This window comes from Schistocerca nitens, chromosome 5, assembly GCF_023898315.1.
Source record: "Schistocerca nitens isolate TAMUIC-IGC-003100 chromosome 5, iqSchNite1.1, whole genome shotgun sequence".
Taxonomy (NCBI): Eukaryota; Metazoa; Arthropoda; class Insecta; order Orthoptera; family Acrididae; genus Schistocerca; species Schistocerca nitens.
This window is the reverse complement of record NC_064618.1, coordinates 368932305-368951369: the sequence shown is the minus strand read 5'-3', so window position 1 is coordinate 368951369 and position 19065 is coordinate 368932305. Positions and strand designations below refer to the sequence as shown.

At 42.7% G+C, this 19065-nt stretch overlaps 1 protein-coding gene across 1 annotated transcript in view; it reads left to right on the top strand.

The window, feature by feature from the left end:
* LOC126260459 (multiple PDZ domain protein) overlaps positions 1–19065 on the top strand; it is a 1565360-nt gene that overhangs the window by 353113 nt on the left and 1193182 nt on the right. The window contains exons 2-3 of the mRNA XM_049957788.1: positions 6650–6742; positions 13714–13888. Of these exons, the coding sequence (XP_049813745.1) occupies positions 6650–6742; positions 13714–13888 (268 nt within the window). The remainder of the gene's footprint in view (positions 1–6649; positions 6743–13713; positions 13889–19065) is intronic.

Genomic DNA, 19065 nt, shown 5'->3' with positions numbered 1-19065 from the left:
CGGCTGCGGCTTGAGAAAGCCGCACAGCCGCGCCAACTGGCGACGTGCGGGCCGCCACACCGGACACAAGTCGGCAGAGCGTTGCTGCCGCGGTCGCAGGCGCGGCTGTCGTGCTCACCTGAGCACTTGACGCACCGCGCCGCGTTGCGGCAATACTTCGCTACATGGCCCTCGCCCTGGCACCTGAAGCACTGGGGCTGAGGATCCATGGCGGTCGGGAGAGCCTCCGTCGTAACCGGGAAGCCCAGCAACTTCCGCAAGTCGAAGATGTCGCTCCCGCCGTCGACCGTTTGCACGGTCACGGCATAGAGCGGCGCCCTCTTCTTGTTGGTTCGGTTGTGCAACCTTGCGGCTGCACTACCAAACCGAGCTCGCTGCCGCAGACTATATGTACCTGGCGCGCCAACGTCCGAGGGCTTCTCCGCGGTCATTTCCGGTGCGGTTCTCCTCTTGCTACCTGCGACGGTCGTTCGCTGCAGTACGGGAAGCCAGGATCCGTTTACCTTAAGGCTTTCCTCTTTCTTGTTGAAACTGTTCGCGTGTTTTTGGATTTCTACAGCTTCTCTGAACAAGCGCGTGTGATAGTGCTTCTCTACAGCCAGAACTTCCGTGTCGGCGAATTCTATTACGTGGTCGGTCTCATTCAGTGCGTGCTCTGCCACGGCCGATTTCTCCACCTGCCCCAACCTGCAATGTCGCTTATGCTCTTTGATCCTGGTGTTAATGGATCGTCCATTCATTCCGACATAAACTTTTCCGCATGTGCAAGGTATACGGTATATTCCCGACATTGCAAGTGGGTCTCTTTTCTCCTTCGCCGATCTAAGACACTCTTTGATCTTCCTTGTCGGTTTGAAAATCGTCTTTACGCCGTGTTTGCGCAATATATGGCCGATTCTGTCCGTCACTCTGGGAATGTATGGCAGAAAGGCCGTACCCGACATTTCTTTTTCTGGTTCCTTACTTCGCCGAGTGTTTGGCTCTGTTACACTTCTAATGTAATTTGTGGAGTACCCATTGCTCCTCAGAACAGTTTCCAGGCGTTGCATTTCTCGTTTGAGGTGTTGAGGCTCACATATTCGTCCTGCTCTCGTTACGAGCGTACTAATCATGCCTCTTTTCTGGCTCGGTTGGTGGTTTGACAGTTTGTGCAGGTATCGGTCCGTGTGTGTCGGTTTTCGATACACGCTGTGTCCCAGGTTTTCGCCGTCCCTTGTGACCAGCACATCTAGAAATGGCAGTTTCTTATCCTTTTCTACTTCCATGGTAAATGTTATGTTGGCATGGAGGCTGTTCAAGTGTCTCAGGAATTCACCGAGCTGTTCTTCACCATGGCTCCACACCACGAAAGTATCATCGACGTACCTGTACCACACCTTAGGTTTGCAAGTCGCCGAGTCCAGTGCCTGTGCTTCGAATTGTTCCATGAAGAAGTTGGCCACCACTGGACTGAGAGGACTACCCATGGCGACGCCTTCCAGCTGTTCGTAGAAATCGCCATTCCACGTGAAATAGCTCGTGGTGAGGCATGCATGGAAGAGCTTTTTGATGTCTTGCGGGAACATGGAACGTGTGGCTTTGATGTTGTTTCGTTATTTACGAAAGTGCCACTCTGTGACGCTCTGGAGCACATCGGTTCCATGTTCCCGCAAGACATCAAAAAGCTCTTCCATGCATGCCTCACCAATAGCTATTTCACGTGGAATGGCGATTTCTACGAACAGCTGGAAGGCGTCGCCATGGGTAGTCCTCTCAGTCCAGTGGTGGCCAACTTCTTCATGGAACAATTCGAAGCACAGGCACTGGACTCGGCGACTTGCAAACCTAAGGTGTGGTACAGGTACGTCGATGATACTTTCGTGGTGTGGAGCCATGGTGAAGAACAGCTCGGTGAATTCCTGAGACACTTGAACAGCCTCCATGCCAACATAACATTTACCATGGAAGTAGAAAAGGATAAGAAACTGCCATTTCTAGATGTGCTGGTCACAAGGGACGGCGAAAACCTGGGACACAGCGTGTATCGAAAACCGACACACACGGACCGATACCTGCACAAACTGTCAAACCACCAACCGAGCCAGAAAAGAGGCATGATTAGTACGCTCGTAACGAGAGCAGGACGAATATGTGAGCCTCAACACCTCAAACGAGAAATGCAACACCTGGAAACTGTTCTGAGGAGCAATGGGTACTCCACAAATTACATTAGAAGTGTAACAGAGCCAAACACTCGGCGAAGTAAGGAACCAGAACAAGAAATGTCGGGTACGGCCTTTCTGCCATACATTACCAGAGTGACGGACAGAATCGGCCGTATATTGCGCAAACACGGCGTAAAGACGATTTTCAAACCGACAAGGAAGATCAAAGAGTGTCTTATATCGGCGAAGGAGAAAAGAGACCCACTTGCAATGTCGGGAATATACCGTATACCTTGCACATGCGGAAAAGTTTATGTCGGAATGACTGGACGATCCATTAACACCAGGATCAAAGAGCATAAGCGACATTGCAGGTTGGGGCAGGTGGAGAAATCGGCCGTGGCAGAGCACGCACTGAATGAGACCGACCACGTAATAGAATTCGCCGACACGGAAGTTCTGGCTGTAGAGAAGCACTATCACACGCGCTTGTTCAGAGAAGCTGTAGAAATCCAAAAACACGCGAACAGTTTCAACAAGAAAGAGGAAAGCCTTAAGGTAAACGGATCCTGGCTTCCCGTACTGCAGCGAACGACCGTCGCAGGTAGCAAGAGGAGAACCGCACCGGAAATGACCGCGGAGAAGCCCTCGGACGTTGGCGCGCCAGGTACATATAGTCTGCGGCAGCGAGCTCGCCTCCAGTTCACCACCGGCAATGGAGGGTGAAGCTTTGACAATGCCAGCCACTCGTGCTGGCGAAACGTCAGAAAAATCATTAGATGAACGTCGGCCGAAGAACCCGAGACAGAAGCCAATAGGCAGTTTGTCAACAAGTGGCCACGAAAGCCTTAACAATTTTGTATTGTTTGATTGTTTTATACCTCTACTCACTGGTGGAAATGCGTAAGCTTGTGATTATTAGCATATTTTGTTCCTATACAATATTACAAATTGTATCTATTAGCATCTATAAGTACTGTTCTCACGTATATGGCTCGCTCAATATCGAAGCAGTTTCCTTGCTTACTGGACTAACGGAATACGAATAAATAAATAAATAAATATAAAAGTGATTATTCCTGAAACTGAGAAATACTTTAGGGACTTTCTTACTCGTTATGTGAAGGTTAATTTACTTTCAGTGCGTCATTTGCAGTTAATAATGAAACATGATATACAGATTTGCATCCTTGGACTCGACAGTTTTGGGAATTTCATAGATGCCGAAATCCAGTATAATGGAGGCTGTGTTTTTCAGTTTCGCATTTTTTGCATCATTTCTATTTTTAGTAGATTGTTTTGGAGCTACACTTACCCCATCACTTCTTTTGTTCAGATGTCAGGCATTTCAGCTGTGCTTTCAAGTCGCACTATAAGCATGACTATTCGTCCATAGTTTCAAAAAATTTTTGGGTTACTCTTCTGTTTTCCTACTTCGAAACTTACGGTATCTTATTGTTTACAGAAACGTGACCGGAAATTTTTTATCTAATAAGTGACACTCAGGGCAACACATCTTGAATTTTTTTCTAATACTCTTCAGAAACGGCATTACAAACGACTTTTTCTTTGTCTCTAATCATCTATAAACTTGGAGTGCTTCCCTTGGGAGCCAACAGACACACAAATCGCTTTACAGCATAACCTTAAGACACAAATACGAATGGACCCCACCTGCCCGTCGCTTGCTTAAGGGCGCAACATTCCCTCCGAGGACGTAGCAATGAGCTTTACGCTCGGCCCCTATTTCCAGGAAATTACGCATGCACAAGGGCGCATGTATAGCTGCGCTATTGGAAATTTATGCGCATGCGCAAAGTTAAATACAAAAAAGGCATTGTGTGGACGCGAATATCCTAACTGCCGTGGTTGTGTGGAACCTAGTGTCGTCGTGTAAACGCGGTTTAATATCGAAATGCAGGAAGAACTGTAGAGGAGCGACGCTTGGAGCAGGAACATACAGATGGTCCTCAAGAAAAAAAAAGTCTGACTGCGCAAAATAGGCCGAAAGATCCATAGTCCGCGATTCTTGCGTTGCATGCTGCTGTTTACAATTCGTCGCCGGCCGCGGTGGCCATGCGGTTCTAGGCGCTGCAGCCCGGAACCGCGGGACTGCTACGGTCGCAGGTTCGAATCCTGCCTCGGGCACGGATGTGTGTGATGTCTTTAGGTTAGTTAGGTTTAAGTAGTTCTAAGTTCTAGGGACTGATGACCTAAGATGTTAAGTCCCATAGTGCTCAGAGCCATTTGAACCATTTTTACAATTCGTCACCTTTGGTCGTAGTCATTAGGGTGATAATATTCACCGTGGTGTACGGTAGCCAATGAGAATCGCCGACTGTAAAGGTTTCTTTCGGCGGAAGATACGAGTTAATTTTGGTCTCACTATAGATAGCGCGAGATTATTACTTGCTATTGATCTGGCTATTAGGGTTTTAAGGTTGTTTACTGATTTTTTATATTCCTTCTCTTTTCGAAGTTCTATGATTGTGGTTGGATTGGCTTTTTATAGCGCAGCTTAAATCGCTGACTGAAACAGGCACCAATCACATTTAAAGTTATCATTGTCGCCTAATATGTGGTTCTGCCCCCTAAAAAATTGGTTGTGCTGACTTAGTTTGTTGCAGCCGAAGTCTAAGTTGTATTGGAATGTGATGATTTATTTGAGAGTCGGCGAAGCCAACAAACGTGAACACCAAAAATGATTGTAGCCACAGATTGATCTGTAGTGTAGTCCGAATTCTAGGTTAGGTTAGAACGTGATTAATTAGTAGTGAACTGGTGAAGCCATCGAATATCAGCAAAAGAAAACGATTGTTGTAACATATTGATGTGTAACATAGCCCCCGAGGTCTGTGTTCATCGTTGCAACAATCTACAGCATGTGGGTCTCGCTTCCCACTTTACTGCAATTTCCGAGGATATAGGTAACTTGGGACCCAACAGCACAAAATAACAGCCCTATTCATTTATAAAGCATAGGAAATTCGAATAAACAATCTAATAAGCTACCCCAAGCCAACTCACCATTTGTTGTGTTCACTTTTCATCTCACAAATGCGAACTGGTATGAACAGCAGCATTCAGCAGAAGAGCTGTCGGCTAAAGTTATCTACTGGACCATATCACCCCCCCCCCCCCTGCCCACAGAAATCTTGGTTGTGGTGACAGACTGATCTGTAGTGCAGCCTGAGGTCTATGTTGTGTTGGTAGGTGACTATTTGGTTGTGAGTTGGCAAAGCCAATGAATGTGAATCTGATGGACACCATTGTACCCTTCAACAATTACGGGTGGCAGTATCGGGAAAAAAAAAAAAAAAAAAAAAAAAAAAAATAGGAGCACCCATCTTGAGTGATTCAAAGTTGAATCATAATAGAAACGTGCCGACAAGAAAGGAAAATGTCTGACTGAGAAAGAATCCATAAAAAATATACTTGGCTTGTGAATGGGGAAGTTTCCAACATCCTGGTTCAACAACTTGTTGCTCGTCAAGTTCTTGAACCCTTGCAAAGTAAGTTTAACAGAAAAAAATGGGAATATCTAAAAAAGAGTGCAGGGACATTCTGTATTAAATCAACAAAACTTTCATATGAGTTTTAACTCACTATGTCAGATTTTGATGAAATTTGACACAGAGTTAGCTTACATATAGACTAGGAAAAATAATCCAGTTTATTTCAATATGTCGACTCATTCTGAAAATACAGCAATGCGACGCTGTCAAAAAATGCTACACTGGCATAATTTCAAATCACAGTAGTGACTCTCCCAATTAAACTAAAGTGATGGGAGATGTCATTTTGCAGCATTCACGTCACTTCACATTATAGTTTACTAATTCCCTGAATACGAAAGTAGAATTGTGATAGGTCCACACTTGCATAAAATTTCAAAAATACATATTTCACTAAAAAGAATTACATATTGCATGATCTTCAGGTGAAAATAAAAAATGTTACATGCTTTTGTGGACTTCAAATATTTTTTCAAGTTACTACACACTGGACCCATTTTAATAAAAATATCATGTAAAATCAACATACACATAAAGTAAAATATGACAGCAATCATCTGCTTTATCATGAATGAAAGTATATTTGACCATTGTTTCAGCCACATGAATGTCGTACTTTAGCCTTACAAAAAAAGTTTCAACACTGTTATTTTTCGTGACTTCACATTCCATTATTTCAATAAGTTTTGAAACCAACGTAGCTATGACAAATTAACAATATTCCAAGTATTTCCAGTTGTTTGGTGACTAAACAGAATTTACGGTGCACATTTACCATATAAACAACCTCACAGTCTTGCCAATCTAAAAGAAAAGACTGAATTCTTGACAAAACATTTCAAGTTCACCCACTGTTTCAACTTATCCAATTTTACAGCATTCAGTGTAATTTAATGTTTACTTCTCCATAAATTGTTCAACAAAACTGCCAATTTCAGTGATTCTGATATAGCCTAGCATTTCCAATTTTTTTCCCTCCTTGTCTGCCAGGTACCTCCGCCACTACCTCAGAGTCCACCACCTGCCACTGAAGAGGAACTAGCTAGGAGTACAGATGATGAGCTAAGTGGTGATCTTCTGCAGGTAAGCAACGGTGATAGATAATCTCTCATTATTCATTACTGGAAAGTAGTTTTTATCAAATTATATTTTTACACACACTGTATTACTTTGGTTTCTCCAAACTATCTCATTCTAATTCAGTGCAATGTGTTGCTGAGGGTCGCAAACATTGTGTCAGATGAGACTGATGAAACATAATTGTTGAAGCTTTTGTGGACACTTGATGTATTGGCTTTACTCTTAAGATCTTCAGTTGTCAACACTGATGAAAGTTAAGACACCAAAACGCTATCTCACACAAGTATGTGGCATCTTTGTGTCCTTTGCAATGATTGCTCAATATTTGATACTGTTCACCACATTGCATTCACCATTGTGCCTGGTAACAACACTGACATTAGCAACTAACACACATCTGTGACCGTTCTACCTGTTGCAGAGAATGGCAACTCAGATCATTTACATACTTGATGATGGTGTGTAGTGAACAAAGTTACATTAACACTTGATCGTGTCTCCTGGGTATTTCACTCCACTCCCCTCCCCTTCCCTCCAGACAGTGTTCTTTTAATCTTCTCAGACTTCCTTCCAAGTGGCTGCACTGAAATTATGTAATGCTTCGATGAGAGTGATACAGAAACAGCGGAATTTAGATGCAGCAATCTGGATGGAAGCCCGAGAAGTTTCATCAGCAGTAGAGGCTGGGAAAGTCTACATTCACATAGTGTACATGAACATGTAAATACGACAGTCTTAAAAAGTTCACTCGTGAAATGTACTGCATGTTTTATTTTTATATTAAATGCAGATCTACATATGATCATTGCTGATTGCAACAATTAATTATATGTTGCCTTTGTGATGAAAAGCTGGAATAAATAATCCTTTTAACTGTAACACTGATGTTCTTTGCTGTGATAGTGTCACATTTCGTCAAGACAGTGGCCCAACTGCTTTCTGTGCATAGAGATTAACTTAGCATATTACATTACTAGAAACTTAATGAGGGTGTGACAAGAAAGTCATGTAAACTAAAGATATGCAGAAAAGAGTATACAAATGACCATCATAATACAATCATGGCTCATATAAAATGGGTCAGAGGTATCGAATCCCCTGTCTTGCTACAACAGTACACTTCTAAACATTGTAATAACAAAAAAAAGAAAAAAGTGAAATGAAAAATTTTTTCCCTTTTTTTTTTTTTTTTTTTTTTTTTTATTACAATGTTTAGAAGTGTACTGTTGAAGCAAGACAGGGGATTCGATACCTCTGACCCATTTTATTACTTTAATAATAATAATAATAATAATAATAATAGCAATAATAATAATAATAATGAAAATAACCAGTTATTGACAATACAATGTAAATGGATAGCTAAAAAAGGTATACTTACCAAGTGGCAGTTGGGGAACACACACACACACACACACACACACACACACACACACACACACTGATTTAACTCTTACAAGATTTCAGAGCCAGTGGCTTCTCCTTCTGGCAGAAGAGTTTAAGGGGAAGGAAGAGAGGTGAAGGAAAAGGACTGGAGAGGTTTAGGGAAAGGGGTTAGAAAAGTCATCCAGAACCCCAGGTCAGGGGAGACTTACCAGATAGGATGAGAAGGAAAGACTGATTGTTGAGGACTACACCAGACGAGATTTGAAAACCTGAGAGCTTAATGGTGGAAGATAAGGTAATATGCAAGGCAGAGATAACAAACATCGTCCACAAGTTAATAAGAGTGAAATGCTAAGTGTGTTATATGTAACAGAGGTGGTGGTAGTGGAGGGGGGCATAAAAAAAGACAAGTCAGAAAATGAAAAGTGTAGAAAAGTAAGATTGAGTGAAGAAAGGAATAGTTACTGTGAAGAAATGCTGAGACAAAAGAAGTTATTGTAAATTAAGGCCAAGTGGCTGGCGAGAACCAAGGACATGTGGTGCTCGTTCCCACCTGTATGCTTATTCATCCTGAATGATAACTGGGTGGCAGTCATGCAGATGTAAAAAGCTGAACTGTGTTTACATAACAGCTGGTATGTGACATGTGTCATTTCACAGTTGGCTCTCCCTTTCGTATTGTGTGTTTTGCCAGTTACAGGGCTGGAATAGGTGGTAATAGGAGGGTGCATATGGCAAGTCTTGCAATGGGGACAATCACAGGGGTAGGAGCCATAGGGTCGGGAGATGGGTGCAGAAGGAGTGTAGGATCTGACAAGAATATTGTGGAGATCAGGAGGGCAACAAACAGCTATTCTAGGTGTGGTGTGAAAAATCTCAGACAGAATGGATATCATTTCAGGGCATGATTTTAGGATGTTATGGCAAGGCTGATCAATACATTCAAGATCAGCATAATACTTAGTGACCAGTGGTGTGCTCTGAAGATGTTTTTTGGAGGGTTCAACAGTACCAGAATTGGATGTAATGGCCCAGGAAATCTTCTTGAGCTAGGATGTTGAGATAATTACATCCAGTGAAGTCTGAGGTGAGAATGGTGGAGTATTGCTGTAAAGAGTCTGCATCTGAACAAATACGTTTGCCTCGAGTGCCAAGGCTATATGGGAGGGAATGTTTCACATGGAAAGGATGGCAACTGCCAAAATGTAAGCACTGTTATTTGTTAGCAGGTTTGATGTGGACGGATCCCTCCAAAAAACTTCAGAGCACACCACTTGTCACCCGGTATTATCCAGGTCTTGAATGTATTAATCAGCTACTTCAACAAGGCCATGACTTTCTAAAATCATGCCATAAAAGGGGATAAATTTTGTCTAACAACTTGCCCACCACACCTAGAACAGCTTTCTGTCACTCTACCAATCTCCGCAGTATCCTTGTCAGACTCTATGCTCCTTCTCCACCCCTTGCTCTACACTATGGCTCCTTCCCCTGTGGCCATCCCCATTGCAAGACTTGCCCTATGCACTCTCTTCCCACCATCTATTCCAGCCCTGTAACTGGCAAAACATATACTATGAAAGGGAGAGCCAGCTGTGAAACAACACGTCATATTCCAGCTGTATTCCCTGCCGGGTTGGGGATTTTCTCTTCCTGGGGACTGGGTGTATGTGTTGTCCTCATAATTTCATCACCATCATCATCATCATTTGTAACAGTGGCTAGAAAGAACTGTGTAAAAAAAATTGGAATGTGTAAAAATTGGGGCTTTTTACAGGTGCTGATGATCGCACAGTTGAGCACCCCACAAACCAAACGTCATAATATACAAGCTGTTATGTAAACACTGTTCGGCCTTTCATCGGCATGACTACCACCAAGTTATCAGTCAGGATGAATAGGTATAGGCAGAGGGTGTGTACGTGCAACACACAATATCCTGTTGCAGAGCATGTTGTACAACAAGACAGTCATAATCTCGGTGCCTATTTCACTACATGCGCAATCAGGATTCTTCCCCCTTGACACCAGTTTCTCAGAACTCTGCAGGTGGGAACTAGCACTAAAACATGATCTTGGTGCTCACCAACCACCTGGTATTAATGTATGTTAATTCCTTCTGTTCAGCATTTCTTCACAGTAACTAGTCCTTTCTTCAATCCATTTTAGTTTTCTACATCTTTCAATTTCTGAGCTGTCTACTTTTCACAGTCCCCCCTCTGACCTCTGTTACATACAATGCACTTAGCTTTTCACTCTTATTAACTTGAGCACAATGTTTTAGTTGTAATCTCTGTCTTCCATATTTACCGTGTCTTCCACCTTTAAGCTCTCAGGTTTTCAAATCTTGTCTGGTATAGTCCCCAACAATCAGTCTTTCCTTCTCATCCTGTCCGGCGAGTCCCCCCTTACCTGGGGTTTTGGGTGGCTTTTCTGAACTATACCCCTTTCTGTAAACCTCTCCAGTGACTTTGACAAAAGGCAGATTATTATGCTTGGCACCTGGGAACAAGAGTCCTAAAAATGACAAAGCTGTTGGTGTGTTACTGTAGTGAGCACCTGTGGAAGGTGGCTGCAGGAGGGTAAAAGCACAAGCATATGACAAAATACTGGCTGCTTATACTTCATGACAGAATATGAAGTACAGAGGCTTGCTTGCTCTGTAAAACTGGATTGCAGGCAATCTACAGCCGATCTGATGGCATAGTACAATGCTGGTGCAGGTACAAGTGTTCTGGAGCACACCATTCAGTGCATGTTGTTTAAAATGGGGGCCTGCAGTAGATAACCCCTACTACTCACGCAATCCGAGCTGGCGCACTGGGGGGGTGGGGGTAGAGGGGGCTCATGGAAGTGACCATAAATGGGAAATGCCTTTACAATCACTTCTATCAACCATTTCACCAACTTCCATCTGGGATTGCATGAATAATCTATATCCCATGTTTGCTTCTAATGCCAACACAGTAAGGGCGAGAATGTTTGACATGGAAAGAATGGTAACTATCAGAAAGTGTAGTGTTGTTTATTAGTAGGTTTAATGTGGACAGAAGTGTGTAGCTGGCCTTCGGTGAGGGTGAGAACAATATCAAGGGAAGTGGCACAGGATTCGGTATAGGACATATAAAATTTAATTGGGAGAAGGTATTCAGAGATTCCAGGAATTTTAACAGGTCTATGTCACCATGAGTCCATATAGTAAAAAAGTCATAAATATATCTGAACCGAAGCATAGGTGGAAGGCATATGGATCCCAGAAAAGCCCCATCCAAGCGACCCATGAAAAGTTTGGCACAGGAAGGAGCCGTCCTGGTTCCCATGGCTGTACCCCTGATCTGTTTGTGTATCTGCCCCTCAAAGCTGAATTACTTGTTGGTAAGTATAAAGTTGATTAAGGTGCGTAGGGTGGATGTCATAGGTTTGGAATCAGCTGGGCGCTAACTGAGGAAATGTTCAGCAGCAACAGACAGATTGTGTACATGGGGGGTGTTGGTATAAAGGGAGGTGGCATCAATAGTGTGAAGCAACATGTGTTATGGGAGTGGGACGGGTGCGGATTTTAGACAATCCAGGAAATGGTTGGTATCTTTGATGTAGGTGGCAAGTCTTTTTACTATGGGTTGCAGGCACTATCAACAATTACTTCACATACAAACAGAGTAGGAGTCCAGCCATGGAAATCAGGATGGCTCGTTCTTATGCCAACCTTTTCATTGGTTACTTGGAGGGGGCTTTCCTGGGATCCATAAGTCTTCAGACCATGGTTTGGTTTAGATACATCTTTACCATACGGACATACAAACAGAGTAGGAGTCCGCCCATGGAAATCAGGATGGCTCCTTCTTATGCCAACCTTTTCATGGGTCACTTGGTGGGGGCTTTTCTGGGATCCATAAGTCCTTCAGCCCATGGTTTGGTTTAGATACATCTTTACCATACGGACTCAGGGTGAGGCTGACCTGTTAAAATTCCTGGAATCTCTGAATACATTCTCCCAATTACATTTCATATGGTCCTATTCCGAATCCCATGCCACTTTCCTTGATGTTGATCTTGTCTTCATGGATGGCCAGCTACATACATCTGTCCATAATAAACCTACTAACAAACAACACTACTTAAATTTTGACAGTTGCCATCCTTTCCATGTCAAACGTTACTTCCCATACTACCTTTGCGTTTGAGGCAAACATACTTTTTTGGATGCAGACTCTTCACATCAATACACTACCATTCTCACCTCAGCCTTCGCTGGATGTAATTACCTCACCAGTCTAGTTCAAAAGCGGAACTCTCGTATCACATCCAATCCTGGTACTGCTGCTCTCTCCAAAAACTAACTTTGGACTACACCACTGGTCACTCAGTATTATCCTGGTCTGGAATGTATTAATCAGCTACTTCAACAAGGCCATGATTCCTAAAATCATGCCCTGAAATGAGATCCATTCTGTGTGAGAGTTTTCCCACCACGCCTAGAATAGCATTTTGTTGCCCTCTCAATCTCTGCAATATTCTTGTCAGACCGTATGTTCCTTCTGCACCCATCTCCCTAACTTATGGCTCCTACCCCTGTGACCATCTCCGCTGCAAGGCTTGCCCTATGCACCCTCATACCACCAGCTATACCAGCCCTATAACTGGCAAAACATATACTTCGAAAGGGAGAGTCACCTGTGTCACATACCAGCTGTTGTGTTAACACAATTCAGCCTTTTACATTGGCATGACTAGCAGCCAGTTACCAGACAGGATGAGTAGGTGTAGGCAGATGGTTTATACAGGCAACACACAATATCCTGTTGCAGAGTATGCTGTACAACACGACAGTCATGACCTTGGTGCCTGTTTCACCACATGTGCCATCTGAATTCTTTCCCCAGACACCAGTTTCTCAGAAACCCGCAGGTGAGAACTAGTGCTACAAAATTTCCTTGGTTCTCACCATCCACTTGACCTTAATTTACATGAATTTCTTCCGTTTCAGCATTTCTTCACAGTAACTACTCTTTTCTTCATTCTGTTTTGGTTTTCTACATTTTTCATTGTCTTACCCATCTATTTTTCACTGCCCCCTCCCACCTCTTTTATGAACAATGCACTTAGCTTTTCACTCTTATTAACTCGAGCACAATGTACAAGCAGTTAATCTTTGTCTTGGATATTACTCTGTCATCCAGCTTTAAGCTCTCAGGGTTTCAAATCTTATCCAATGCAATCCGCAACAATCAGTCTTTCCTTCTCATCCCATCCGGTAGTTCTGGGTAAATGTACCCCTTTTCCTAGACCTCTCCAGTCCTTTTCCTTCACACCTATTCACTAGGTCTGAAAGCTTACCAAATTATAATGATATTTTATGTGTGTGTTCTGCTGCTGTTTGGTGAGTAGATTTTTTTATCTACTCAATGTAATTGTTGATTCAATACACACTTTGTTGTGTTAGGTCATACGTTTCGGTCAAGTGTGCCTCATTATGTTGATTTCAGTGATTGTTAAGTGAGTAAGTTTAGTCTTCCTGCCTTGATCTATTGTTGGGCATATTTTAGAATTTGTAGAGAAAACAATTTGACAGAGAAATACCATTTCAGTTGATGGTTCCTGTAGCTACAGAGAGACTGATTACATCCCAGAGTGCATCTGGTGATCTTACAGATGAAGAACTTGATGATGAAGAAGCTGTGGCTGGCTGGGGGTCTGATGTTCTGCAGTTACCATCATCTCTTGAGCTCGATATTCGCATTCACAAAGGAGCAGATTCACTTGGTGAGTGTATTCTGAAAATAAGTGATTAACACTCCATATTTTCTACTCTGCAAGTCTGACAGTTTTACACAATGTGTAAAATTTTCCAGATGTTAAAATAAGAAGAGCAAAAAATGGAAATACAAAAACAAGGAATAAGCAATGGGTCACATTATGTACTTGTAAAAGTAATGGGTTGTTATAAAAATATTAAATTTTCTTTCAAGTTATAGGAAATGGCACAGTTTGTAACATGATGTGCCTCAGGACTGCAGAAATATCTTTTACTTCCATAGATTTCATCAAATAAACCAGTAGAGAAAGTAAATAAGCTTTCAATGTATGGTTCTTGAAAAGGCTATTATAAATAAAATCATACAAAAACAAGTAAGATATTATAAAAATTCCTTTTCTGCAGAAGAGCTATTTTTTTTTATTATATTAATATGCTTCTGGTGAAGCAACTGCAGTAATAGGTCATTGCACTAAATTATGTTTACTGTTAACACAGTCTAATAAATTCAAGAATTAACTTTGCTCACTTTGTTTTATTTGCTGCTTAACACTATATGTATAAAATGACCATGATCTGACATTTCTTGTATTTATTTTGTCATATATTTTACACTAAACAGTGGAAAGTCCAGATTGGAATATCAACAATTATGGGAAAGATGGATTGCTACTCGCTGTAAAGATGCCATGTTGAGTTGCAGGCGGAACAACAAAAGATTGTTACACATTAAGCCTTTGGCCTGAGCCTTCATCAGAAAAGAAAAACACACACCCATTTACACATGCAAGCACACCTCTCCACACACATGTGACAGCTATCTCTGGCTGTTCAGGCCAGGCTGAAACTGAAGCCCGTTGAATGGGAACAACAATCCGCAGAGGAGTGGGAAAGGGGAAGGGATAGCAGGGGACAGATGGGATAAGGGAAACAGTGCTACCTTGTGTAGCGTGCAGGGTCTAGAGGTGACAGAGAAGACTATCTGATGCAGCATTGGCTGGCTATGGTGGAGGGAGGGAATGGGGAGAAAGTGAACAGAAAGAAGAGCAGCAGAGAAGGGGGGAAGTCGGTGAGTACATTGGCAGAAGCAGTACACAATGAGGGAGAGGGTATATGAGTTGGGAAGAGATGATAGGGCACAGGGACCAGAAACTGTTGGGTGGAGTGTGTGGGGTCAGTAGGTTACCCTTGGTTAAGGCCGGGATGATGTCAGGTGTGGAGAATGTGTTGTAAGGATAATTCCCATCTGTGTAGTTCAGAAAAGCTGGTGGTGGAGGGGAGTATCCAGATGGCCCGGGTTGTGAAGCCACCCATGAAATGAAGCAAGTTATGTTCAGCTGCAAGCTGAGAAACAGCATGGTGCATTTGCTTTTGGTCTTTGTTTGGGGGTGGCCATTCATCCTATTGGACGTCTGGCTTGAAGTCTTGAAAGTATAAAAATCTGACCAATGATTGCAGCAGAACTGGTACATAACATGGCTGCTTTCATATGTGGAGTGGCGTCTAATGTGTTAAGATAATCCTGTGATACGACTGCAATAGGAATTGCTGGGTGGGTGGACTGGACAGGTTTTGCTCCTGGGTCTTCCACGGAGATATGATTCCTGTGGCAAAGGATTGGGATTAGGAGTGGCATAGTTATGGACTAGGATGTTGTGGAGGTTGTATGGGTGCCAGAACACCACTTTAGGAAAGTTGGGAAGGATATTGGGTAGAATTTCCCTCATAGCAGGCCATGATGATAGATAATTGAAGCCCTGCTGAAGGCTGTAGTTCACTTGTTTCAGTTCAGGGTAGTACTTGGTGATGATGGGCCTCTCCTTTGTAGCTGGTTCTTGGGGGGGGGGGGGGGGTTGGTGTGAGGATTTAGGGTGTGGGGGGGATATAGCATGGGAAATTTATTTGTTGGCTAGGTCTCAGGGATAGTGCTTGTCTGTGAAGGCCTTTGGGAGACCTTCGGCATATGTGGAAGGGGTGACAAGTATCGAACTGCTCGTGTTGTTGGTGGGTTGAGACTTTATGTAGATAGAGGTGTGGGTGGAGCCCTCAGAGAGGAAGACGTTAAAGTCCAGAAAGGTGGCACACTGGGGTGAGAAGGACCAAGTGAAGTTGGTAGGGGGGAAGGTCTTGGGTTGTGAAGAAATGAATGTAGGTTGTCCTGCCCCTGAGTTCAGATCATGTAGATATCATCAATGAACTTCAACCAGATCATGTGTTTGGGGCCTGGGGAGGCTAGGAAGGTTTCCTCTAGATAGACATTTTGACACAGAATGATGCCATGCATATCTGTATGACTGTACCATGGATTTGTTGTATACCTTCCCTTCAAAGGAGAAGTAGTTGTGTGTTAGGATATAGTTAGCAAGATGTATGAGGAATGAGGCAGTGGTTTTGGTGCGTGAAGGACATTGGAAGAGGTAGTGTTCAATAGTGGCAAAGCCATGGGCATGAAGAATGTTCTCTCCCATCCGCTTTATTTGGTCGTTCTCAGCTGGTGTACCGGCTTCCTAGACCTAGATGTTCTCCTCTCTGACTGGTGCATACACACCTCTATCCACATTAGACCCACCAGCCACCAACAGCATCTGCATTCTGACAGTTGCCACCACCTTCACATAAACTAAAGATCTTGCAAAGGCCTTCATAGACATCCACTATACCTCAGACGTAGTCCACAAACAGATTTCCCATGACATATCTGCACACACCACAAATCCTGCCACCACCTCCAGGAAACAGCTACAAGGGAGTGGCCCTCTGATCACTAAGTACCATCCTGAATTAGAACAACTGAACCACATACTTCGTCAAGGCTTTTATTATCTACCATATTCCCTGATAAGAGTGATATCCTAGCCAAGACCCTTCCCACCTTTCCTATCACCCACCCAACCTCCACCACATCCTAGTCCATTCCTGTGTCACTCCCACTCCCAGCCCCTTACCACAGGGATCATATCCCTGTGGAAGACCCAGGTGCAAGACCTACCAGATCCACCCACACAGCACTTCATATTCCAGTCCTATCACAGGCTTATCATACGCCATCAGAGGCCGGGCCACCTGTGAAAGCAGCCATGTCATGTACCAGCTCTGCTGTGATCACTGTTCAGCTTTTTATATTGGTATGACTATCAACCAGCTATCAAACAGGATGAATGGCCAGTGCCAAACTGTGGCAAGAGCAAAGGGGACCACCCTGTTGCACAGTGTGCAGCTGAACATAACTTGCTTGATTTCAATGGCTGGTTGACAACTGAGGCCATCTGGATACTTCCCTACAACACTAGCTTTTCTGAACTGTGCAGATGGGAGTTATCATTACAAAACATTGTCTGTTCCCAAAATCATCCTGGCATCAATCTCTGGTAATGTACTGACACCACACCCCCACCCAACAGTGCCAGTGCACCCACTGATCTTTCCCCCCTCTCCTCCTTTCCTTTCCACTCCCTTCCCCCCGCCCCCCTCCCTCCTTCTCTCCATCACAGCCTCCTGATGCTGCACCAATTAGCCCATTTGCCACCTCTAGCTCCTGCACATTCCACCAGACAGCACTGTTTCCTCTTCCCCTGTCTGTACCCTGCTATGCTTCCCCATTCCCTGCATCACTACAGATAGTTGCTCTTGTTTGATGCATTTCAGTTTCAATGTAGTCTGAGCCGTGAGAGGTGGTGGTCTTGTGTGTCTAAGGTGTGCTTGCTTGTGTGAATGCATGTGTACTTTTCTTTTCTGATGATGAAGGCTTTGGCCAAAAGCTTAATGTGTGACAGTCTTTTTGTTGCGCCTGTCTGCAATTCGAAATGTCATCTTTAAGGTGAGTAGCAATCTATCCTTTCCATAATTGTTGTTATGTTACACTTTGTCATTTCTCAGAATAACATGAGGCATATTCTACAAGCACTGGAATCTCCTAGATCCTTTGTGCGCTATCTTACTTTTTCTCCAAACTATAGCGTTTTGTAAGTATAAAAATGTATTTAAATCAAATCATTATTACTGTAGAGATGTACAGTGTATGCAGATGATGAATGCACTTAAATATGGATGACCCTGCAATTATTTAAAAGTATTTTTTTTTAATAAAAACTATTCTTTATCTGAGAGAGAGTGAGTTTGATTTTGCCACTTTGCAGCCATCTCATAGTTTTCCAGGGATTTCTCACTGTTACCTACCTCAACATTCATTCCTGGAACCCTTCTCAATGGCACCAACTACTTGATGGCTAGGAGACATACAGAACTTCAAACCCCATCACAATTTGTCCATTTGCCTTGCACATAAACGTTGCTCAACTGTCATGATGGATGCCACTTATTAGATTAGATTAGATTTACTTTCATTCCAATTGATCCGTAGTGAGGAGGTCCTCCAGGATGTGGAACATGTCAGAAAAACAACAATACATGACAAATATTTACAACTAAAACAAATAAGCTAATGTACCATTCCACAGATCCCAAGTGGAATGATCGTCATTTTTCAATGAACACTAAGAGTCATTTTACAAATACTAATGCACTGAATTTAAAACAAAAAAGTTTTTTATTTATTTAGAAGGTAATAAACATGTAATACAACTACTGTAATACTTATTTACAATGAACACATTACTGCACTGAAATTGTGCAGAAGTTATGTTGTACTTATATACAAATCAGTTGGTTTTACTAAGAAATTCATCAATGGAGTAGAACGAGTTGGCCACCAATAAATCCTTTAGGCTTTTCTTAAACTGAATTTCATTGGTTGTTAAGCTTTTTATGGCTGCTGGCAAGTTATTGAAAATGTGTGTTCCTGAATAATGCACACCTTTTTGTACAAGACTAAGTGACTTTAAATCCTTGTGAAGATTATTCTTATTCCTAGTATTGATTCCATGAATTGAGCTGTTGGTTTGAAAAAGTGATATATTTTTAATGACAAATTTCATTAAGGAATAAATATATTGGGAAGCAGTAGTTAGTATGCCTAGTTCCCTAAACAGGCTTCTGCAGGATGTTCTTGAGTTCACACCACATATAACTCTTACTGCACGTTTTTGTGCCCGGAAAACGTTAGCTTGGCTTGATGAATTACCTCAAAAAATAATCCCATATGACATTATGGAATGAAAGTAAGCATAGTATGCCAGCTTTTTCATTTTTATATCCCCTATGTCTGACAAAATTCGCATTGCAAACA